The 23,450-nt window shown below is 43.9% G+C and overlaps 8 protein-coding genes across 8 annotated transcripts; 2 read left to right on the top strand and 6 right to left on the bottom strand.

Moving 5' to 3' along the window:
• Nucleotides 1–3,710, bottom strand: BYT42DRAFT_514333 (Utp21 specific WD40 associated putative domain-containing protein). The gene is made up of 12 exons (XM_051565193.1): nt 3,452–3,710; nt 3,254–3,382; nt 3,065–3,182; nt 2,684–2,998; nt 2,435–2,610; nt 2,098–2,365; nt 1,772–2,020; nt 1,620–1,702; nt 1,347–1,538; nt 985–1,279; nt 581–925; nt 1–497 (listed from the first exon to the last, which is right to left on the bottom strand). The coding sequence occupies exons 1-12, from the start codon at nt 3,653–3,655 to the stop codon at nt 166–168; spliced, it is 2,706 nt and encodes a 901-aa protein (XP_051423532.1). The 5' UTR covers nt 3,656–3,710; the 3' UTR covers nt 1–165.
• Nucleotides 3,711–3,879: 169 nt separating this feature from the next.
• On the bottom strand, nt 3,880–5,488 carry BYT42DRAFT_531785 (guanine nucleotide-binding protein subunit beta). The gene is made up of 4 exons (XM_051565422.1): nt 5,209–5,488; nt 4,661–5,138; nt 4,126–4,570; nt 3,880–4,034 (listed from the first exon to the last, which is right to left on the bottom strand). The coding sequence occupies exons 1-4, from the start codon at nt 5,321–5,323 to the stop codon at nt 4,023–4,025; spliced, it is 1,050 nt and encodes a 349-aa protein (XP_051423531.1). The 5' UTR covers nt 5,324–5,488; the 3' UTR covers nt 3,880–4,022.
• A 548-nt stretch (nt 5,489–6,036) lies between these two features.
• BYT42DRAFT_567870 (uncharacterized protein) lies at nt 6,037–7,938 on the bottom strand. Its single transcript, XM_051568125.1, has 4 exons — nt 7,619–7,938; nt 7,290–7,553; nt 6,677–7,210; nt 6,037–6,610 (listed from the first exon to the last, which is right to left on the bottom strand). The coding sequence occupies exons 1-4, from the start codon at nt 7,812–7,814 to the stop codon at nt 6,189–6,191; spliced, it is 1,416 nt and encodes a 471-aa protein (XP_051423530.1). The 5' UTR covers nt 7,815–7,938; the 3' UTR covers nt 6,037–6,188.
• On the bottom strand, nt 7,929–9,002 carry BYT42DRAFT_567866 (signal peptidase complex subunit 2). The gene is made up of 3 exons (XM_051568124.1): nt 8,952–9,002; nt 8,808–8,884; nt 7,929–8,732 (listed from the first exon to the last, which is right to left on the bottom strand). The coding sequence occupies exons 1-3, from the start codon at nt 8,962–8,964 to the stop codon at nt 8,274–8,276; spliced, it is 549 nt and encodes a 182-aa protein (XP_051423529.1). The 5' UTR covers nt 8,965–9,002; the 3' UTR covers nt 7,929–8,273.
• A 368-nt stretch (nt 9,003–9,370) lies between these two features.
• Nucleotides 9,371–11,283, bottom strand: BYT42DRAFT_514322 (2,3-bisphosphoglycerate-independent phosphoglycerate mutase). The gene is made up of 2 exons (XM_051565192.1): nt 10,960–11,283; nt 9,371–10,818 (listed from the first exon to the last, which is right to left on the bottom strand). Exons 1-2 carry the CDS (start codon nt 11,230–11,232, stop codon nt 9,520–9,522), a joined length of 1,572 nt encoding a protein of 523 aa, XP_051423528.1. The 5' UTR covers nt 11,233–11,283; the 3' UTR covers nt 9,371–9,519.
• Nucleotides 11,284–12,431: 1,148 nt separating this feature from the next.
• On the bottom strand, nt 12,432–13,017 carry BYT42DRAFT_475226 (NUDIX hydrolase domain-like protein; the record flags this gene model as incomplete). Its single annotated transcript, XM_051563604.1, has 3 exons — nt 12,432–12,667; nt 12,751–12,770; nt 12,833–13,017. Coding segments are annotated over 3 exons (441 nt in total), but the record flags the coding sequence as incomplete, so codon positions are not given.
• A 111-nt stretch (nt 13,018–13,128) lies between these two features.
• BYT42DRAFT_316724 (uncharacterized protein) lies at nt 13,129–14,587 on the top strand. The gene is made up of 5 exons (XM_051562993.1): nt 13,129–13,370; nt 13,455–13,500; nt 13,560–13,660; nt 13,735–14,028; nt 14,123–14,587. Exons 1-5 carry the CDS (start codon nt 13,242–13,244, stop codon nt 14,435–14,437), a joined length of 885 nt encoding a protein of 294 aa, XP_051423526.1. The 5' UTR covers nt 13,129–13,241; the 3' UTR covers nt 14,438–14,587.
• On the top strand, nt 14,588–23,424 carry BYT42DRAFT_316414 (uncharacterized protein). The gene is made up of 22 exons (XM_051562992.1): nt 14,588–14,991; nt 15,100–15,652; nt 15,735–15,953; nt 16,028–16,117; nt 16,197–16,473; nt 16,533–16,870; nt 16,946–16,996; nt 17,065–17,089; nt 17,162–19,023; nt 19,092–19,393; nt 19,477–19,578; nt 19,653–19,836; nt 19,912–20,392; nt 20,449–21,048; nt 21,103–21,237; nt 21,310–21,505; nt 21,571–21,590; nt 21,655–21,789; nt 21,843–21,909; nt 21,980–22,752; nt 22,818–23,060; nt 23,134–23,424. Exons 1-22 carry the CDS (start codon nt 14,738–14,740, stop codon nt 23,247–23,249), a joined length of 7,023 nt encoding a protein of 2,340 aa, XP_051423525.1. The 5' UTR covers nt 14,588–14,737; the 3' UTR covers nt 23,250–23,424.
• The last annotated feature ends 26 nt before the right edge of the window (nt 23,425–23,450 follow it).

Here is a 23,450-nt window from a genome sequence, read left to right as displayed (position 1 = left end):
TTTCCGAGATGATCATGAATGTTTTTCTTTGTATTATATTTCCCTGAGAATATTTGTATGTGGAAAAAAAAGTGATGCAAATGTTTTGAGTACAAAAAATAAAAAAAGAATTGGAAACTGTAATTAAAAATACAAGGAAAAGGGGGGGAAAAATGGAATACCGTTTTACGCTTTGCGTGCAAAATCAATGAGACATAAACCGTAGTGAATATGTTCCGACAATCGTCCAAACTCTTCCTTCTGCACCTGTAGGATATCATTCAGCTTGTCGTGGATAGGATTCGAAGGATTAGCCACAATCAAGTCACCGTGAATCATCAGAAACACATTCAACCATGCTTGAGCCAGCTCAAAATTCTTTCGTGTACGAAGCATATACGCAATAGCTTCCATGAAATAGTTCAGTTGCGTCAAGTCGCCATCGATTGGCATGGTGCGCATTTCGAGATCAATAGCCGAAGGATTCAGCGTCTTTACATAGGTTATAAACTCGGAATCTACAATAAAACATCGGTGGGATCAGCCAAATGTTCTTCACGACGACAATGAAATCGAAATAGAAAACAAACGACCAACTTACAATCACTTTGTTCATGTCCCTGCCGCAGAAAACGGGTGAATTCAGTCTCGGTATTGAGCTCGCTAAATTGTACACGATGCGACTCTGTGGCGGTTTCCTGTTTTTCTTCTTGTATGGCGAATCGCGGTGCAGCACCCGGTAATGTCGGTAAGAAAAACGGAGCCTTTTCAGGCACCTTGGGCGCTTCCGTCGGCTTGTTGCGTTGTTTGATTGTATCCAAATTCAAAAGGTTCTGCCATTTAGCTCGAGGTTCCAACGACAATGTAATCATTTCATCAGCAAGCTGTTCAGCGGTGGCCAGATTGTCGGATACAACGATCGCCTCTTCTTCTTCTTCGTCATCCACTAGTGGAGCATTTTGTTTTAATTACGATGTTTCCTTTTTGTTATTCTTTCAAGCTTACCTTGGACCTCATCCAATCCACCCAAAGATGGCAATGCGAGTAACTCAACCTCTTCATCATCCACAATGCTACGTAAAGCGATATTCGCGAACTGGGTACGGTTGGCCCACAAAAAGATACCGACATTATCCATATGCGATGTGGCTAAGAAATCGCCCTTGGGGGAGAAAGATAAACTGGTCACAATATCTTCCACCTTGAAGATATCCACCATCATGCTTGAAGATAGATCCCATGTACGAACCGTGGAATCCAAGGAAGCAGATACAATCCATCGTCCATCGGGGGTAAATGTCTAAAAAAAAATCGGTGTAAGCCTCGTACTGATCACTGGTTCACTCTCTGAAATGCTTAGTACATACCATGTCCGTAATTCTATTTCTATGGCCCCAGAACTCTCTGACTATTTTTTGAGTCTCGATATCAACCACGCGGATGCCCAAATCATCGCAAACCACTGCCACCAGATCGTTATCACGGTGATATTGAATCGATGCAATAGGTGATTCCATTTCGATGGTATGCAGCACTTTGGCTGACTTAAAGTCCCAGATCTAAATCATCATGCGATGCGATTCGATCAGTATTCAAATATGTAGAAATAACGTCGCCTCAATTGCTGTTATCTTTTTTACCTTGATAGTTCGATCGATGGATGCGCTGACGAGATAACGATTGGTATAATCGCTTGCCAATCCAGAGATTGCTTTTTTATGACCTAAATAACGAGTCATGTCAGTTATCAGCGTGTTTTTTTTTCCCGGAATCATAGCAGCCATCTTCCTACCATCGGGTCCACCAAACGTTTTGCGGTGAAGACCGGATTGCATATTGTACATGTCGATCTGACCAGACGCGCAGCCCAAGAAGCCATAATTGCCGCAAGCGCTGATAGCCGTGACTTTGACCGCACTCTTGTCGGTGCTCAGTAACGTATGTTTACCAATCGATTTATTCTTCATAGTCCATGTACGACCACCATTGTCATTCAAGTGTGCAGTCAGTACGTTATCCCACTCTTTTTCCTTGCTTCGACCTGTAAAACAAAAAATGCCATCAGCAACGTGAAAGTGATATTTTCAATCAGGAAGAAAAAGAGAAAAAAAAACTCACCGGCATCAAAATCGGTGATCAATGGGAGTCTCAATTCATCCATGCGAAGATCCTTTGACTTGGCCTTTTTGGCAAGATGACCTTGAGATAATTCAAAACTCTGCGCATCACGATAAACGGAAAATGCCCGCAAAGTCTGATCACGGCCTGCACTAAGAATGAATCGGCCATTTTCGTCGTAGTATCGAATTTTCGTTGGAGGTGCATGATGTCCACTGCGTTGCTTGAACGCATGAGGAACGGCATTGTCCTTTTCAAATTTCCATTGCTAATGAGAGAAGGACAGATACAGGATCAATTGATCGGTTCTAGTATAACCTTTCGTTTTAATTCTCACCTTGACAGCGTTATCGGCGCCTGCAGTGACCAAGACGGGTTGTCCACTCAAGAAAGCGATGGAAGAGATCAAGCCATCATGAGCTCCTCTCATAATATGAAGCAAACGACGATTTTGGAGGTCCCACAGTGCTACATCTCCATGCATACTCGCAGTTGCCATCACTTGTTCCTCGTCTAAGGGTGCAATAGATCGTCAATAATGACCATTTGACGTGGGGGGTTTGCACGGTCATGATGCCAAATTTACCTGTTCGGAAGGAGATTGCTGTTACTCGATCGTTTTGTCGAACACTATCGATCTTTTCGTCCATCTTGATATTATATAAAATAACGCTTCCTTCCAAAGTACCGACAGCCACCACATCCACCACCGGCGATTGCGTCAAACAGGTAATTGGCGATCCGAATGATTTGAACTGATAAATCATCTTATTTGTTCGGATATTCCAAATCTGCATCGTGCCTTGCGTGCTCGAGATTAAAATTTTGTTGAGGTAAGTACTGGGGTGAATCATGGCGGAAGCGGTGAAGCCGGCATCAAACTCGATTTCCGTATACATTTCTGCGTCCATATTGTGAGCCTTTGTGAATCTGGAGTGTGAGCAAATTTTTTTAAAAAGACGCTTACCACCTGATGACACATCCCACATTCTCAGTGAATTGTCATCACACAATCCGGCAATATAAGATCCCAGCACCAACAATTGAAATATCGTAAAGCTGCCTTCGCCACCCACTCGAGAGATCTGTCATTGTAATAGATAAGCACATTAAACAAAAAAAAACAAATGAAATCGCAATGCCAACGGGAACAAACCTCTTTTCCACGCTTGGAGCCGATAATGGTGTTGCCGCAAGCAGTGTAAGTGACATTGTTGCCGACGGTCATGGCAGTAATAGCCCGATCAGTTCGACTGCCGACAAATAAAAGGTTCATTTTCTCCAGCTGTCAAGTAACAATAGTGCGTTAGTACCACGGCAACCAAAACCAATGATCGCTAGTTGTGGAAATTACATTGTAGATTTGGAAATTGTAACCGACGCAGGTGGTCAAAAAGTGATCTTGACCACGAGTTTCAACAACAAAGGGCACATCGTTGGTCACATAGCCAATGGCACGGAAAGGTTGGTAAATGTGCGATCGTGCAACGGTGAGTTTACCGTTGGTCGACTCCACACGCCGTTTCTTGTTCTCGTTATTCAGATCGCTCGCAACCATTGACAAAGATCAGGCCTTTTTTCCCTCTCAATTTCGAGCAAGGAAAAGAAATTTGTTCCCCTACTGGCGCCACTGGCTCACGAAAACATGTCACAACAGAGAACATCAGCGGAGATTCAAAATAAATTCCACACATTGGATTTCCCGGAGACCAATGGTTTGATTTGCGGCTGGGGAACAATACGTGGATCAAAATGAACAACAATGAAAGAAAAAATGTATAGCAAAAATCATTGGTTAACAAGGTATTAAAAAAAATGTTGCAATAGCTACACTATTGTGTCTATCTGGTCGATTTGCGCATAGTAAAATTGGGGAGCTATGTATGTGATACAAAATAAGGGCAATAAAAAAAGGGTGCGGCACACTATGCCCAGATCTGATTTTCCCATTGTTTGAATGTAATTAAAGAATGGATATGTGAGTTTCTTTGTTCTGTTTTGCAAATAAAAAGTAGATTGGAGGCTTACCTTGAGATTGGAATCCCAGCTGGCTGTACAAAGAGCCATACCATCGCCGCCGACGCCCAGACAGGATACACGGTTTTCATGAGCCGAAAGGACACCGACGCGTTCTCCTTTCAACGTATCCCATACATTGCAGTTGTAGTCGTCGTAACCTCCAAACATGAGACGTCCAGAAACAGAAAACGCAATCGATGTGATGCCGCATAAAATGCTTTCGTGGGTGTAGACACTCATTTCACAGTCCGCGCGTAAATCAAACAGTCGGCAACTTGCATCATCCGAGCCAGTAGCAAAAGCATCGCCGTTGGGAAAGAACTGAACACAGTTAATATCGGATTCGTGACCTGCAAAAGTTTGAACACATCGTTTCGTGCGGATATCCCACACTTTGGCCGTAGCATCACAAGCACCGGTGACAAACACATTGGGATTAGGTCCTAAAGATAAGCTATTTAGGGAGAAAAAAAAAGGTGTTTGACGATGATATCAAAAGGAGCAATTAGAGAGGAGTTATTCGAGGCGCTGTGATAAAATATACCTCATGACATCGCCGGTATGATCTGAAAATTCTTCGGTTTTGACACCTGCATCGATATCCCACAGCATACATGTCATATCTCCGGACGCCGTGAGGATTTGACGATCGTTCAAGAACCGACAACAGCTTAAATAACCGGTGTGTGCCGAGAGTTCGCGCGCAGGGCGCTGAGGACCGTCTCGGGTTTTCAGGTTGTAGATGGAACAAATATTGTCGAGACCACCACAAGCCACAAAGTTCCCCGACGGGGAATAAGCGCAGGTCATCACCCACGACGATCGAAGTGAAATGGCGTGCACTTTGTTCGCTGAATAAGCATCCCAGACGATGAGTTTACCGTCTTGCGACGCAGATACCAAGTGCCTTTTATCGGCTGCCCAGTGCATCGAATAAATTTTCGCCAGATGGCCTTTCAGTGTTCGACGGACTTTCATGATGATGCGGGGCAGTGGTTCCACTTCTTTCGCCATCTCTTGTACTGTAAACAAAGAGTCTGCCATGTTAGTCATCTGGCGCAGAAACACTAAACTGTATGCTTAAATACTTGCACGTTGTGTCGGCCAACGCTTCCTTTCGTTGTTTAATTCTTTCTTTAAGCGCTTCGGCCTCACGTCTTGCTGCGGCAATGCGACCTGAGATATCGCTATCATTATCTGGATTCATGGCAGCCAAAAGAAAACTAAAAAAAAAAAGCAGAAATGGAGATGCTTTGCAAGATGCGGACGAGATGCACCGGAAAAAAAGCTTGAAAATAAAAAGAAAGGGGCCTATGAACGGAACAGGGAGTGTACAGTTTAGGAGACCTCGATTTGCCCAAACAGGAAGTACACCATCATTGTATTTCTCTTGCTTCAAAATGAACACTTGCCCTAAAGGCCACTGGCGGTATTTCTTATCATTGATCTTTTGACCTTTTTCTCCGCTTCGTTGATACGCGGTGTGCCTCAGGATAACTCATATTGCGTTGTGCCTTTTTTAAGCGCGCTATGCAGACATTATAACACTTAATCAGTAATCCGACCTATTGTGTAAGTTGATGGATACCAGAGACTGGTACATGTGCTCTGTAACTGCCTGTATTCGTCGCCCCGATGCAGTAAAATCAGGAACGCGATGATCGCATCCATTGATCGACCCTTCTTGATCCCGGAAATACATTCCCCATATCAAAATTTGAGACAATACGTCATTGCCGGCACCTGTAGCCTGAACCCTCCACATTTGGGATTCTATCCTTGTCATCTACCTTTTTTCTAAATAATGTACAATCTTTAGTTGAAACATAGCTGCTTATGAGATAAATAGGTGAGCAACGTTCTTGTTTTTGGGCTTGTATCTACTTCCTCGATCCATCATTGCAAACTGTAAAGTCTTAATTAGAGGTGGTGAGAACAGAGATGTGAATATATTTTCAACTTTGTCGGACTGACATGTACACGAATAGGGTTAATGATACATTTGGTGTACAGAGAGCCACAGGAAGGATGCTTAAAATAAAAAAGAAATAAAAAAAATTCAAGCATCACCATTAACGCATTGTCACCAATTCTTCAGCAGCGGTAGGATGGATGGCAACGCAATTGTCGAAATCAGCTTTGGTAGCACCCATGCGTATGGCCACACCGAATCCTTGCAGAATTTCATCGCTGTCTTTACCGAAAAGGTGAAGACCCACTACCTTTTCCTCGGGACCGGCCACCACAATCTTGTATACCGTCGGTTCTTTATGATCCATCATGGCAAAGTACATGTTAACAAACTTTGAGTTGTAGACCTTGACGTTCTTGTCACCGTATTTCTCCCGAGCATCCGCTTCGCTCAAACCGACGGTGCCGGCAGTAGGATGGGCAAAGATGACTGTCGGGATGTTCTCGTATTCAAGTCGTGCATTCTTGAAGCGCTCGCCACCAAACAAGCGATCACTTAGACGTCGACCAGCAGCAATGGCCACTATCATGCACAAAAATTACAAACCTTTCATTCCCACTTTGACCTTCGTGCCATGCGATAACTTACCAGGCGTCAATTCGAATTTACCGCAAGCATCACCCAAAGCGTAAATACCTTTGGTGGAGGTTTGCTGATAATCATCGACATTGATGTAGCTCTTTTTGCCGGTTTCGACCGCAGCGGCTTCCAAATTCAGTTTGTTGACGTTGGGAGCGCGTCCCACCGCCCAAAGAACGCAATCGGTTTCCAATTCTTTTGCTTCCCCATTGACTTCATATTGCACGGTGATGGGACCGTTTTCACCCTGCTTTTTCTCCAATCCTTTCACTTTGGCTTCATAATTGAATTGAATACCGGCTCCTTCCATTTCCTTCAACACGTTATCGCGGATCATGGTGTCGAAATGACGGAGAATGGTCTTGGTGCGAGAGAAGACGGCTGTTTCGGTACCGAGTGCATTGAAGATTCCTGCCAATTCAATGCCAATGTAGCCTGTTCCAACCACAGCGACACGCCTTGGTTGTTCCTCCAAGTCAAAGAATCCATCCGAGTCGATACCGTACTGGGCCCCAGGAAGTTCCGGGATGATGGGATGACCACCTGAAACAGAGAAAAGAGAAAGAGAAAAAGGGTTTGAATGTCATGATCAATCGCCAAAAAATATGATGGGACGCTTCACCTGTGGCGATAAGGATATGTTTCGCCTGCACATCGAATGCCTCGGTGTCGGATTGCTTGACGCGCACCGTATTCTTGTCCACAAAGCTAGCAAAACCGTGCAAAAGATCGATACCATCTTTGTGAAGATTGTTGTCATAAATTCCGTTCAAGCGTTTGATGTATGCGTCACGTTTTTTCTTGATAGTGGCCCAATCACAACGAGCCTTGGAGTCGACCTCAAACCCGTAATCGTGAGCATGACGGATGGTCTCGGCCATGGCAGCTGGTAGTTGAGTTTATGTAAGCTTTCCAAACGTGCTGTCAGTGCAATCGCTTATGAACACCTACCGACATTCCACATAATCTTCTTGGGAACACATCCCTCGTTGACACAAGTACCACCCAAGCGGTCTTGACATTCGACCAAAGCGACGCTCACTCCGTGATTGCTGGCGGCACGTCTTGCCGAAGCCATACCACCCGATCCACCGCCGATGACGAGATAGTCGTAAACTTTATTGGGAGTTGGAGTTACTGGAGGCATGCCGGTACGTAAAGCAGTATAAATCTGGTAAGCGCGTCGGTTGCTGTTAGCCAGTTTTGCGTTTTGTTATTTAAAAAAAGGGAAAATAAGAAACAGTTGACGTGCTTGTTATATAGGGTGTCAATGCAAAAGCACAAATAAACTCAGCAAAACATACCCTTCGAATTTATTTTCTTTGAAGCGCCTATCTCCATCCAATCATGAGCATCATACGTAATATCCAATCATGGTCATCCCAGTCAATCAAAGGCATCGCAGAAAGATATGTGGGTCAATGATGGAAGTTCCACAGTCTTTGAATTGTCCAGATACCACTTATTAAAGGGCGTATACGCTGAATTTCTTGTTCCCTCTACCCTTGAAGCAGACAGCCTTGGATGTACTCCATTGGACAAAACATTACTAAAAAGACCCACAATAAAGTACTATCCCGTAGAATCGATGACTTTGCTTGCAAATTTATTCCTTATGTAACTGCTGAGTTACTGCTTGCAAAGCGTCATTCAGATCATTATCGAGCCTTTCCTTCACAAGTGTTCCGTCTTCTTTGAACCACGAAGCGACGTTCTTTGTCACACGGTGATGCGCTGACTTGTTTGATTTGTCGGTATATTCAAAGACAAGTTCATAATTTGGGGAATAGCGTTCCATTGTGCCGGATATCTTGAGTGTGCTGGTCGCATTACGTCCGACAAATACTTCGCTCTTCACGTACAAGTAGTCGTAAACCAGTGACAACCCTTGAAGAAGCCAGAATGCGATCACACAAGCGAGCGTGACTTGTTTGGCCGACTCAAAAGATGTCTTGTACTCGTACAGCACAGCTCCGCCAGCAATAAAGCACGAAGCATAACCGAGCAGGAGCTTGACATCCGTGTGCTGATGGCTCTGCTTGTAGTTTTTTTCTGCTGTAAAATACTGAACCAGTGCATATTAGAGAGTATGATTTGGAATCAACGCGTCCCATTTTCCTTTGCACCTAAATCCACTTACTCTGCATAGCTCATCGTCAACAGCGTTCTTTACTTGGGTATTGTCATATTTGCTGATTTGCACTTGCTCGGTTTCCGCTATTGAAATGGGAAGGATTTCCATGAGTAAATTTCATAAGTGGAGGTTGAGCTGCTTAATGCCTACTTGTGCTTGCCATTGTTGCGGGAGGAGGAGAAGGAAAGAAGACGGTGTGCCATGTGGTTGGCTGGAAATCGAACAAAAGTCGCGGAGTCGGAAACAACCGTGCATGTCAACATGAGCTTTCTCAAAAACAGCCGCACTGGTACTTGGAGCTTTCATATTATGCAGCGTTTCTCTCGACACTTTTGTTTCTTCATTTTCATCGTTCATTCACTGTAGAAAGACCCTTTTATGTTACTTTTTTGGTTTGCTATTATAATCGTCTCGGTGAATTCGATAGTTTCCTTGTATAAAACCATCGCACGGCCGTACTTATGAACGATTTGGGTGCTTTGCGATTAGCCTGCAAGATAGATAGGATGAATTGTATTAGCATGTTCTTTTCCTTTTTCCCTGAGAAAATAAAAAAAGGTCAACACAAACACATAACTATGAATTATATTCATTCATTCCCCTTGAAAATTCTACAACGCTTTATTTTTCTGTCTACGTACTACATACAAGCAAATAAAAAAAACCAAATAAACTAAATGCCCAAATTAAAGAACGCCTATTGTGTGAAGCATTTGCTTTAGTTCTTCTCTTCCAAGAGACTGTGACCGGTCATTTCCTGAGGAATATCGATGCCCATGACACGCAAGATGGTGGGTGCAACATCAGCAAGACAACCCTTGGCGTCCTTGATGTACTTGTACTTGTTGGAGGTCATGACGAAAGGAACCGGGGAGCATGTGTGAGCGGTGTGGGGGCTCTTGTAGTCATCCGACAACATCTTTTCGGCGTTACCGTGATCGGCAGTGACAAAGAGAATGTAACCGTTCTTCTTGCAAGCTTCGTAAACGGCACCAATAGCGGCATCGGTAGCCTCAACACCCTTAATAGCAGCTTCGTACACACCAGTGTGACCCACCATATCCGGAGGAGCAAAGTTACACATGACGAAGGGATACTTTCCGGATTCGATGTTCTCGACCACCTTTTCGCCGACTTCCTTGGCGCTCATTTCAGGCTTAAGATCGTAAGTGGCGACCTTGGGCGAGGGAACAAGAGCACGATCTTCCTTGTCGAACTGGGCTTCGGTACCACCGTTGAAGAAGAAAGTAACGTGAGCATATTTTTCGGTTTCGGCAACGTGCATCTGAGGAATGCCGTTCTTGGCGAGCCATTCAGCCAACACGTTATCCATGGTCTGAGCAGGGAAAGCCACCTTGAAGGGGAAGTCTCCCTTATACTGGGTCATGGTGAAAATTTCAGTATCCTTGGGAACAGTGGCATCAAAGGGACAGGGAGAGATACCGAAAGCCTGAGTGATTTCACGCATTCGGTCGGAACGGAAGTTGAAGAAGAACATAGTATCGCCGTCCTTGATACGACCTTCCTCATTGAGCACAATAGGCTTTAAGAATTCATCGGTTTCACCAGCGTCGTAACGCGATTCCACAGTCTTGACTGCATCGTCGCTCTTTTCACCCTTGTCTGCTTGAGTCAAGGCATCGAAAGCGATCTTGATACGCTCCCAACGCTTGTCACGGTCCATAGCATAGTAACGACCGACAATGGTGGCAATCTTGCCGTAACCGATTTCCTTGATAGCATCCTGGAGTTGCTTCAAGTACTTGGTGGCCGACTTGGGAGAGGTGTCACGACCATCGCCGAAGAAATGAATGTAAGTTTCGGGAACGCCCGCTTCCTTGGCAGCGCGGATGAGAGAAATCAAATGGTCAATGTGAGCGTGGACACCGCCATCGGACACCAAACCCAACAAGTGAAGACGACCGTTGCCAGATTTGGCACGTTCAAAGGCACCCTTGATGTTTTCAATCTTTCCAAACTCCTTGTTCTTGTTGGCAAGATCAATACGGACAATATCCTACACATAATATTTAAATTTTCCCCATTAGAAATTTGGTCCATTGACATCATCTTCAGACCCTTGAACCCAGCCACTTTCCCGCGGCATATTTTTTCTCTCTCTACTCTCTCTCATTCCGTATGCTAAATAATTTTTTACCTGGTAAACGACACGACCAGCACCAATGTTAAGATGGCCGACTTCCGAGTTACCCATCAAACCATCGGGAAGACCGACGCTAAGACCGTGAGCAGCAATGGTCTCGTAAGGATATTCTTTCTCGAATTTGCTCATGACGGGTGTTTGCGCGTTGCGAATAGCATCACCCTTGGGGTCCTTTGCCGGGGACACACCCCAACCGTCGATACAAATGAGACAAACCTTTTCCTTAGGCGTCTGTTGAGACTTTGGCATTTCTCCTCCACCGGGCATCTTGTATGTATAATATTTTTTTTCCTTGAAAGAAAAAGAAAAAGAATGAAGAATAAAAAGGAAGTCCCGTCGCGCCGTCAAATCCCGACATGGTTTTATCATCGGTTAATCAACCACGTGACGATTCAATTAGCGCGTTTCAACTTTGATCTTCATGATCTCAGAAAAAAAAATGCCTTCCGTTTTTTATTGTCCGCTCATTGGGATCCCGACGCACTCGTTGGCCTGTTGACGGGAAAATAAACAGTTGGGGCGCGCTTCCCTTTTTCCAGTGGTATACTAACATCACTATTGGATTTCTTGCCATTGATAATAATAGCCTGTCACTGAATTATACTTTTTTACTGATAAGCGGTAGAAGATGATAATGAGTATCACGCTTCACAAATTTATATGACTCAGTTTCCTTTACTCTTTCTTATCTATCGCAACGGTTGTTTAATCGCCAGGGTTCAAGTCCGAATAATATGCCGCCATCTTTTTGGACTTTGCACTTTTTGGTCCCCAAACTGGGTCACCACCGTCACCCAACGTAACATTTTTGCCTGGATAGTATGGCAAGAGTGCATTTCAAGCATCGTCGTATGTGTAACTCGCTTGATCTATTCTATGGCCTGTGCGCTGGCAGTTCATGGGTGCTGTACTGTGCTGTGCTGTGCTGTGCTGAAAGATTCCTTAATAGAAATTTCCATCCAGAAAATCAATAGGACCTTTCAATTTTTTGGTTTGTCAGCCACGCAACAGTCAAAGCAATGCCATTGCAATTCTGTATCGAATGGACATGACCTTCTAAGTATCCCAAAATTATCATTGTTTTATTATTGGATGGCTTGAATAACCATACATTTTGTATCTACATTGTGACGACCGAGTGAGACATAAAAGACCTTTGAGCTAATGTGGTATCAGTCCGAGCCGTCCACTATTATGCGTTGGCAGCCTATTGTTCTTGTGGTCAAATTCTTTCATCGATAATGTTCAGGCATGATTTTACGAAAGACGCCTATTCGCAGTTGAAGATATGAGTCAGTGCTCATTCTGATGTGAAAAAATCAAAAAAAAGGCATCAACTCACCGTCCACAATGAAGCTTGTTAACCCCCAAATCTCACGGTCGCCCTCAAAGCCGTCAGGCATTTTATATACAGTGTATTTGTGTTTGCTTCCTCTGAACGCTTGCATTTGTCGAACATCATCCCTAAGAAGATAATCCAGAGACAACGTGAATACGGTGGATACTTCGTCTGGATTGAATTTTAGTGCGTCCGGATCAATCGGATCACGTATGAAGCCCACGAAAGGGTGGACGCAGAGCGAGCCTGTCTTGTTAGGTACCGATGAATATCGGCCCAAGATATCAATCGAATCCGGTGCTATGCCGACCTCTTCAAAGGTTTCTCGCAATGCTGTATGTTCGAGCGAAGGATCACTTGCATCTATCGTTGATATCACGGCCGGTTTTTTTTCTTTTTAGTTGATCATGACGTCATTTTTTGTACCGATTTGCCCAGTGACCGACCTGCCTTGCCACCTGGAAAACTAGTTTGAACAGACATCAGGGCCCTCACTCGTACATGCAACCAAAATACTCTACTATTTACCTAATTTCTCCTCGATGAGTTCGTAAATTCAGATTGCGTACTGTGAATAAAACACTCGGTTTGTTGTCAACTATACAGAGGGGCATAAGGACGGCCGCATCACGGCAATCCTTCTTGTAAGAGAATTTGAATGTTGGACAATTGCGAAGTCGTTGACTAAAAAGTGAAAGTGTTTGCGTGTCGAATACAATAGGCAACGTCCGAGACAGCATCGGTAACAATAAAAAAATGAGAGTATAACTGAAGAGGGTGAGAAAATAATGTCCAAAAGAGGCACTCTGAAAACATTGATTGTCCGTATTGGAATTTTTTGATCAATTCCTCTCTACTCCGTAATAACCTTTTTCTCCGCCAGAGAATCAGGTTTCTCTCTTTCTCGATTGATCGCTTTTTATTTTCATTGTCATCCATGAATCGTTTCTTTTTTAGAGGAGTGGAGAAGACAAAGTTTAATCATACCACGGTTCAAGCTCTTCGCAAGTGCTGTGGTTGCGTCCACTTACGATTCGGATGCGCCGTAGCATGCATTATATGGGCGGTACAGTAACATCCATCATTTTGCAAAAAAAAAAAAAAAACGTGATGGTCCAATCGGTATTGATATATTCTCCTTTTTTTACAGACCCTTTCCATGTATTTTGCCATTATATCTTTTCAGACACGCAGTCGTAAGTGGGGTTTCTACAGTACGATCCCGGTTGATCATGAACTTATCACAAAAGATTAGCCTTTTTTTCGTTCATGGATAGCACTCCGCTGCTCATTTGGGGAACCGCCAATCTTGCGCTCAGCATTGTGGCTATGGGAAGCCTTGTAGCCATCTATCTCGTAAGTGGGATGCTGCTCATTGCTTTTTTGGTCTTTTTTGTCAACAAGCACTGATCAACTCTTATCATTTTTAGAATCGTTGGGAATATATTCGGACGGCGTGTCATGCTATCATTGTGGCCATATTCTTTGTTGTGGCCGATACAATTGTCAATGTCATTTTATTTGCGACCCGTGAAAACAGATACGCAGACTCATGCATGGATTCCAGTATTGGCCAATTGCAGCAAGGCATTTCGCAAACATTGAACAACAGCACAGATTTTACCTTTCACTTCGAAGCCACCGATTATTACAATTGCCACCGCACATGGGAAAGTGAAGTTAAATTCTCTATCATGACGGCGTTGCTCATGCTTATTTTTTACGCAAGTATACGATTATTATTATTATTTTGGCCCGCCGCAGTTGTGCGTTTGGGGAGAACAAAAAAACTAACATTGACTTTCCCACCTACCACAGGTTTATTGGGCCATGTGTCTTCATTCTCTAAGTATCAAAAAATGGATGTACCTAAGCCAATATGGCATGCCGCCGCCACCTATGGAGCCGCCCATGGCGCCTTTACCACCGCAGCCTCCAATGATGATGCCCCCCACAGGAATGCCTATGACTAATCGTCCAAATGTCATTGTTCTTAACAACGAAAAGCCATCCAAAAGAAAATCGATACCGGAATTGGTCAATCCACAACCCTTTTCACCTCCTCCGCCCTACTTTTCTACGGAAACCAATCGGTGTTTAGATAAGGCCGAAAAAGGACGGTCGCTGTCCTGAGGGTATGACAAAGAAGATGCTCTCATTACACAAGTAGTAGGCACGACCAAATGGCATCCAGTTACGGTATCACCAATCTGAGGACATGAAATTTTTCATGTTCCTGAAAGGGACCAGAGTAGCCTGACCTGGAGATTGTTGAACCTGCAATTCTTTTCTCTATTTTTATTTTGTTTTTTTTTCTTCTTTTCGTCAGCTGGATCCGTCAGGACCCATTTTTGTACAGTTTTTTTTGCGCATCCTCCTTCTTTTTTCGTTTTTTGTTGCTCTTTTTTTCTTTTCAAAGAGCTGCTAGATACCATGTCTCTTCCTTTCCGTCACCCACCATTCGTTTCACATTATTCATCAGATAACAATAAACAGCCCACTTTTTTACGATCAAGGAAACATGCCATCTCAGCCAACATCGATCCTCTACTGGCTCGCGCACCCCCTTTGGGCAACTACAGTATCAACTATGATAACTTGACCATACGCATACCCAATTACGTATTTGAAAACCCCACCATTTTACCCGGCACATGCGCCTCCATGGGCTTGGCCCTAGGTAGAAGGTGAGCAAGATATACCTTTTCTCTTTTCATTCCTCTATTGGATGTTGAAACATCGAGAAATCAATGATATTTCGCTACTTTGCTATGCTGTTACTAACCTGCGTCAAGACTCGTCGACAACTTACCTGTCGTCGTTAAGCTTTCGCCCTATTCGATCCGTTTGGAAAGAGAGTATTATGTAGCACGTCGACTTTACGCTCAACCGGACGGACCAAATTATATTCCCAAAGTTATTGAACTTGTCTCACTGGTGAAAGACGGATTAACAGCCTTGATCTATGAAGATCAGGGCCCATGCAACGCCATTGTGCCTTCATTACTCGGCTTGGATCCATACAATACCGACAGTACCGCCTATCGACCTCCAACCGTCGACGAATTTCTCGAATTTGCAATAGAATGCTGCTCCTGTCTTCATTTCGCTCATGCCAATGGTGTCGTGCATGCCGAATTGCGTCCTGTTGCATTCCAATGGCGAAAAGAACTGCAATCAGTGAAAATCTGGAATTTTGGCGCAGGCCTGAAATCATATGAGGAATTACTGCTCAGCAGTTGGCGGCGAGCTTTTAAGGATGCCAAGGTTGTCGGATGTGAAGATCAAGAACAACAACAACTCTTGCTGTCAAAATCTCTGGAAAATTCGCTATCCTACATTAGTCCTGTAAGAAAGACGCTCTGAACGCTGACATACCAAGATCCCACTCCTTAAAGTCTTTTTGCATGTTTGTAACTTGAATATACAGGAGCAGACAGGCCGAACATCCAACGTTTTGGATCATCGGACGGATTTATACTCGCTTGGTGTCATGTTCTTTGTAATGTTGACGGGACGAACCCCTTTCGAAGGCTCGGCAATGGATATCATTCATGCGGCGTTATCATGCAACGTCCCCATCATTCATTCGATACGAAAAGACATTCCTCCAATGATAAGTTTAATCGTTGATAAACTGACACGAAAGGTACATTTTTTTACTTGAAAAAGAGAAAGAAAGAAAGATATCATGTTGACACCCGCCGTGCGATTTCGTTTAAGGCTGTGGAAGAACGATATGTAAGCGTATTTGGCTTACGAGAGGATCTTCTCGAGTGCCAGCGAAGATTGAAGGATATGGACACTCCAGAAGTAGGATCTAGTACTAGATTATGTTTTTTATTTTCTCAAAAGAAAAAAGCTGATCCAATAACTACTTTCTTTTACACAGTCATCCTCGTTTTTCCCTTTAGGATTGCATGATATTCACTCTGTATTTCAGTTTCCTCAGACGCTTTTCGGAAGAGATCGTGAAATTGAATTGTTTCGGACGGTGATGAAACGCGTCAGCACCGCTCATGAACAGAACATGAATTTGCAGCGTCTGTCAACCTCCTCGATGGGGGATGACAGGGAACACCTGTTGAAAGAAAGTACTGCCCCTTCTGGCCATTTGGATACAAACACAGGCTGCCAAGTCGTCGTAGTAACTGGACCAGCCGGCGTAGGTGGGTCATTACAGCATCTTAACGTTCCTTGACACTTTCCCGATGCTAAGTCTATTTAGGCAAATCCTCCGTTATATCTACGATCCATGCCCAGGCACGGAAACACGGATTCATGGCTATTTCAAAATTCGATTCCAATCAGAAGCGACCTTACAATGGTCTACTACGCAGCCTATCATCCATTCTTCGCCAAATGTTAACCGAATCCGAACCGGTCATCCGTAACTTTTATCGAAACCTTAAAGAAGAACTAGGGCCTCAGTTTAGCAATGTGCGACTGATGCTGGACATGGTGCCTGAGCTAAAACCGATCCTCAGCGATTACGATGAAACCGCAGAGAAAACCGACAACGACGTGTTAACGAGTATCGACAATATGGAATCACGCTTTCATGCTGTAAGGGCTCAATATGAAAAAAAAAGAGTTTGCTTACATCATCAAATGATGTCAATAACGGTGTAATCTTTGTAGGTGTTTCTTAACGTTATTCGCACCATTGCTCAAAAAAAATTGATTACACTGGTAAATTATGATTTTACTGAACGGAACCATTGCCATGGATTAGCTTACTTATTACAAAGCGTCTGTAGTGCTTGGATGATTTGCAAGAAGCTGGTCAGAAGAATTAGAGCATGTGTATGTGTGTGTACCACGGTCAACTCGGCTAACGCATCCAATATACTGTAGATGAGCCTTCTCTTCATTTGATCACAAGTCTTATTCAGTCGAACGTTACCATGTTGATCATTCTCACTTCTCGCGACGGAGAGGAAATGCCGGATATGGTCAAACATATCAAAGATTTCACCGGTCCTGCTCAAATAATGCATATCCCGCTGACTCCTTTAAGCGTAGATGCAGTGAACCATTTTATTAGCGAAACGCTTCATCGCAATAGCGAGGAGATTCAGTCTTTAGTAGACGTCATTTTCCAGCGCACGCGAGGCAACCCGTTCTTTATCAAACAGCTGCTGATGATGATGAAGCGAAAGGATGAGATTTGGCTGGATTGGCGAGAAAAGCAGTGGAAATTTCGTCTCGAGGGGTCCCATACCAGTTACCCGCTTCGAGGATGGTATTTCACTGCAACAGAGGAAGGGACATTTGACGTCAGAAATCTTGTGGGTCATCTCCGCGAATTGGACCCCAATGCTCAAGTATTCCTCATGTGGGCCAGTCTGATCGGCAACTATTTTACGTTTCGCCAAGTCAAGTGGTTAATGATGGCTATTGATTTCTCGGGAACCGCAGACGATGATCACAGTAACGATCAGCACAGCGATATCAGTGATGCATACAGCATCAATGATCCAATCCACTGCATTCAGGAAGATGACGAGAGTCTGATTATACCTACGGATTATCGTCAACCAGGCATGGATACAAGCGGGCAAAACATCTCCGGCTTATCAGCAGAAGAAGAAATGCGGCGTTCCAATCAAGCCATTACGGGGCTACAGGTGGCCTTGCAAGAAGCTATTATTGTATCTAAAACCGCCAACGATTTCCATTTCGGTCATGATCGTTATCTTCAAGCGGCATCGATGCTGATCGAGGAAAAAGATCGGGAAAGGATGCATTTAAAAATTGGGCAAATGCTGATGTTGGATCCTGAAGCGGATATTTTTCTTACCGCAGATCATTTCATCAAAAGTCTCGATCTTATCAAACGATTTAAACACCGTACAAAGTATCGTCAGGTACTCATCAAGGCCGGCACTCAGGCATCCTGTTCTGGCGCTCTTCAGATATCCAAGACATACTATGCCAATGCGATGCTCTTACTGACGCATTCTCCGTGGGAGGACGGTCCTGACTCGAGCTTTCAAGAAACTTTGGACTTGTACATGAAACTGACGTACGCTTATTGGTGGTATAACCGTCATACGGAAGCCACTCGTTTACTGGAAGAAATCATGCTTCGTACCGCGGACCGACCCATTGAACGTGCCCAAGCTTGGCGAATTCAGGCCCGCATGTATTTTCAGCAACAACAAAACGATAAAGGTCTGGAGACTATTATGACAGCCTTGGTCGAGTTGGGTGTCGCAGGCTTGGACCCATCGATGATAGACAGTATCGACGATACCTGTGTCGTAAAGGAATATCAGCAACTCAAAGCACAGATTCTGGAAGTTGGATTTGATGCGTTGGCCAAAACAGAACGCTGCGAAGACCGTCGGATCCTCGTTGTCATGTCACTTCTTAATGAAGCCTGCTCCGGTGCTTATTGGATGCGACCTTACCTGGTCGATGCTATTGCTGTAAAGTTGATCCAGTTATCGTTGCAGTATGGGTTCGGCGCGGCGACGGGAGGTGGTTTTGTTTGGCTTGGATGCACCGCTTCACGCTTGGGCGAGTACTCTTTTGGTGCGCAATTAGGAAATTTCGGTTTGAACATCAACGATCAACATGCAGGCAATTCCGAAATTGCACGTTCCATCATTATATACCATGTCGCTTTGGCCCAATGGACTGGATGCCATTATCGGGATTACATCTATCAATATCAGCGTGCTTACAAGTTTGCCATCGCTGGCGGCGATAAGGTAAATTGATGATGGTCAAAAAAAATTTTGGATGATGGACGTTTTTTTTTTATTCATCACGCATCAAGCTCTTTGCAGCGATGGCTCTGTTCCAAGTCGCCTCTACGCTTTATTTTACCGGATTCAATTTATCAGAGATCCATACGCATTTGAAAAAGAGCATGGATGAATGCAAACAATCAGGGTCCCAAGACGTGGAAATCCTCAATACAAGTTTGTCACGCTGTATCCTTGCACTTCAGGGCAGAACTGTGATCGAAAGGACCACCCTCATAGATGATATCATGGATGCCAAAGATCCATTTCAAGAATCAAAATTTCTGGAAACGATCTATCGGCGAAACATTCATCCTGACAACCCTTTGCATTGGTAACTTCCTCAGGCCTTACACCAAAAAGACATGATGAAATGTACTGACTGTATACGTTATTGCGCTTACCAAAAAAAAAAAGCCATTGGAGCCTTAAAATCATGCTCTTTTTCCAGTACGGGTATCGACAAGAAGCTGTTGATCTTGGATTCAAATTGTTCGAAACCTCTATACCGCACCCAGGGTAACTACAGATCATAGGAAGGGTTCAATGCATTTTACTGACGTTATGTATTGCGCAAATTTGAACAAAAAAAGACATCGACATTACGGAATTGCACTGTATTATCATTCACTGGCAATGATTGCGTGCCTTCGCCAAGATGCACTGGACAGATCGGTGAAGGAGAAATATGAGAACCAATTGTCTTGTAACCAACGAATTCTTGGCGAGTGGTCAGAAAACTCGGAAGTTAACTATAGAATGTATCACATGTTGGTGGTAAGTAGATTTCTTCGGACCGCACGAGCGAAGCTGTTGCAAAAGAGATAACCATGCAATCATACACAACTGTAGGAAGCTGAGCTGTCGACGCTCGAGAATAATATGGCGCGTACCAGTCGTCTATACAACGAAGTTATTGAAACCGCCCTCGAGGGAAACTGGTTCGCATTTCTAGGGCTTGCTTACGAGTTGGCAGCGGAGTACTACATTCGAGCCAAAGTGAAAATGCTGGCCCTTCCGCTGTTATTACGATCCATTGAATTCTACAATCGATGGGGCGCTTGGGGCAAATCGCAGTACCTTAATAAGCGGCATAGCGATCTTTTGGGAATCCATGCAACCATGACACAAAAAGTAGAGACTGAAACGCAAACTGAAGAACACAACGCTATCACTCTAGCGGGCACGCTAGGAGAAGATGATGATTATTTGCGCGAACCACCTTTACGCGAAATGACGCCGGACGAAGCTGCTCAGAATCTGGCGGAATCAGAAAATACTTTATTTGCTCTGGATATTGTAGATCTCACATCGATTATCAAGAGTTCACAAGGTATGCAGAGACATACAAGATGTAAGTACATGTTGGTATTTACATTTCTACCCTAGTGATATCGAACGAAATGAATTCTTTTGACGATCTCTTGAAAAAGATGATGATTATCATTATGACGAACGCCGGAGCCGAAGCGGGATCCATTGTGATAAAGGACGGCGCTTTTGGGATCGCAGCTCATTCTGGACGCTTGGGCGTTTGCGAAACGTTTGAAACGCCCATTCCTCTCAACGATTCTCAAGGCTTAATTTCCACCCTTGTTGTACAGTATGTTATTCACACTGGAACCATGCTCTTTATCCCCAATATCCAGCAAGATACGCGGTTCGCAACAGGGAAATGGTTTGAAAAACATGGCGCCAAGTCTGTCATTTGTCTTCCCATCATGCACAAAAACTCACTCGTAGGGGTGCTGTACCTGCAAGGCAGCCTCAATACGTTTACTCCCAAGCATGCCACCGTCCTGTCCCTTTTGTGCGATCAGATTGGCATATCCATCACCAATGCTTTGCTTTTTAAATCCGTACAAAAAGCCACATTGATCAATGCGCGAATGGTTGAAAGCCAGCTTGAAGCCCTGGAAGAGGCCCGGCAAAGCCGTGAACAGGCGCTGAAAGCAACACAACTAAAGTCCAATTTTCTAGCCAACATGTGTAAGTAGTTTTAGCGGCGAAACAATGGTAAATGCATACTGATGTTCTTGACAGCGCATGAACTTCGAACACCGTTTTCCGGGTTTTACGGCATGATTTCATTGCTAAGCGAAACCCAATTGGATGCGGAGCAACGGGAATTTGTCATGATTGCCAAACAAAGCTGCGAAATGTTACTTCATATTATTGGTAAGTCTGTCTACACATTTATCTGCCAATGGCTATCCGAGATATTTATCATTTCCTTTTTGGCAACATTAGATGATCTGTTGGATTTTTCAAAGCTTGAAGCGAGAAAGGTGAAACTACACCATGGTCTCGTGCACCTGGACGATCTATTAGTGGATCGTATGGAGCTACTGATTACTCTCGCGTCCAACAAAAATCTTGAACTAGCTTATTTCATCGATTCTGCTGTACCCTGCCTCATTTACGGCGATGGCAACCGTATTGGGCAGTAAGTAACATATGAACGTGGTATGGCTCCATTCTTATCTAGTAACATTTGTTTGTGTGGTTTAGGATATTAATGAACCTCATTGGTGAGATGATTGGCATAAATGCCGGTGTTACTGTGGCAAGAATTAACCTGATGATCATTGCTAGGAAACGCAATCAAATTTACTCATGTGGGCGAGATCCTGATTACGATTTCTCTGGAAGACAAGATACCGGATAGCGACCCACCTTTGGCCGATGACGAAGTCATGCTCAGGTTCTCTGTGCAGGATAGTGGTATTGGTACGTATTCTATTCCGATTGATACGATGACAAATGATTGATATAAGCTCTAGGCCTGACGCAGGAAGAAACAAAGTGCCTGTTCTTACCCTTTAGTCAAGTGGATGGTTCTACTACAAGGCATGTTGTTGGCATGAAAAACTGACTTGAAGCAAGTATGCTCTAACGAGCTTTTCTTATTGTTCAACAGAAATTTTGGTGGCACTGGTCTTGGCTTATCTATTTGTCTCGAACTTGTGCGACTCATGGGAGGAACAATATGGGTGGAATCTACTGAAAATGTCGGATCGACATTCCATTTCAACATCCGAACCCGAAGAGCAACACAGAAAATAGATGCAAATCATGCAACAGAATCACCAGAAATGGTAATCCAGCAATTAACGGAACAGCTGGGGCCTCGTCAACTGCTATGCGTAGCTTCCCGATATTGTAGTATGCTGAAGAATTTTCTGCCGAATTGCACGATTGATTGCAAGGATTCTATGAAGCAAGTTTTGCAAAGGTTGGACAGTCTATCTTCATCGGATGCGCGGTTGTACGATATTGTCGTATTTGAAACCACCCTTGGCAATGACATTGAAAGCTTTTTGGAAAGCATCGACAACAATGCTTCTTTAAAGGCTTTAAAAGTCTTGATCCTCTATACCCCTACTGTGGACAATATCCGACAACAAGTGTTCCACGGCATCCATAACTCCCGCATCATACGCCTATCGAAGCCTTTGCGAAGATTAAAATTACTTAATGCGCTAGCGGAAGCCTTCAAAAGCACCGAGGTACCTCTTACTTGTCCAAGCCAAAGCCAAATCAAGACAACAACAACGAGTCCTGCAACTAATGAACCTGGAAGAGAAAGCAACTCGATTTGTGTCAAATCCTCCCGATCTACGACGCAACCATCGCTATTCACTACGACTGAGCTTGCCGCTTTTCGAAACAGGCACATATTGGTAGCTGAGGGTAAATTTTCATATGATAAAAAAAGGTTTGGACGACAAACAAACTGACTGGAGTCTCTTTCTTAGACAATCCGGTGGCGCAAAAGCTTCTCGTCAAACAATTGGCCAAGCTTGGATTTCTCGTAGAAACCTGCGACAACGGCAATGAATGCGTGGATACATGGCGGAAGAGAGGTCCCGGATACTTCATGCTTGCATGGATTGACCATCATATGCCTGGATGTGACGGTTTGGAGGCCACAAAAAGAATCCGGTCTCTCGAACGGGAAATGCAAGTCAAGCAGTCATTACCTATTATTGCATTGACAGGTACGCGTGGACATTGGTTAGCATCGGGGAAAAAAGCCTAATAATGTATGATTTGCATGCTCGTTGTTTTTAGCGGACATTCAGCAGACGGCACAGTGGAACTGTTTACAAGCGGGAATGAATGACTATGTTACCAAACCACTGATGCAAAAAGATTTAGCCAACGTTCTTCGGCGATATTGTTTATAGGCGATTTCCTCCAAAAAAAAAATACATGAGTAAATAGATAGATACGTACATACATACATTTTTGCAATAATTGAAAAGTACAGATTGATTTGGAAGTGTATATGAAGGCTTATCACGTAAGTAGATGGACCAGGGCAGTTGGGGTAGTGATGAAATGATAATGGTAATCATAGATCAATGTATTGAAATAAAATAAAAAAA

The sequence above is a fragment of the Radiomyces spectabilis genome (genome assembly GCF_025331425.1).
Source record: "Radiomyces spectabilis strain NRRL 2753 chromosome Unknown BYT42scaffold_6, whole genome shotgun sequence".
Lineage (NCBI taxonomy): Eukaryota > Fungi > Mucoromycota > Mucoromycetes > Mucorales > Radiomycetaceae > Radiomyces > Radiomyces spectabilis.
The sequence above is the reverse complement of the archived record's forward strand: the minus strand, read 5'-3'. Positions and strand labels throughout refer to the sequence as shown.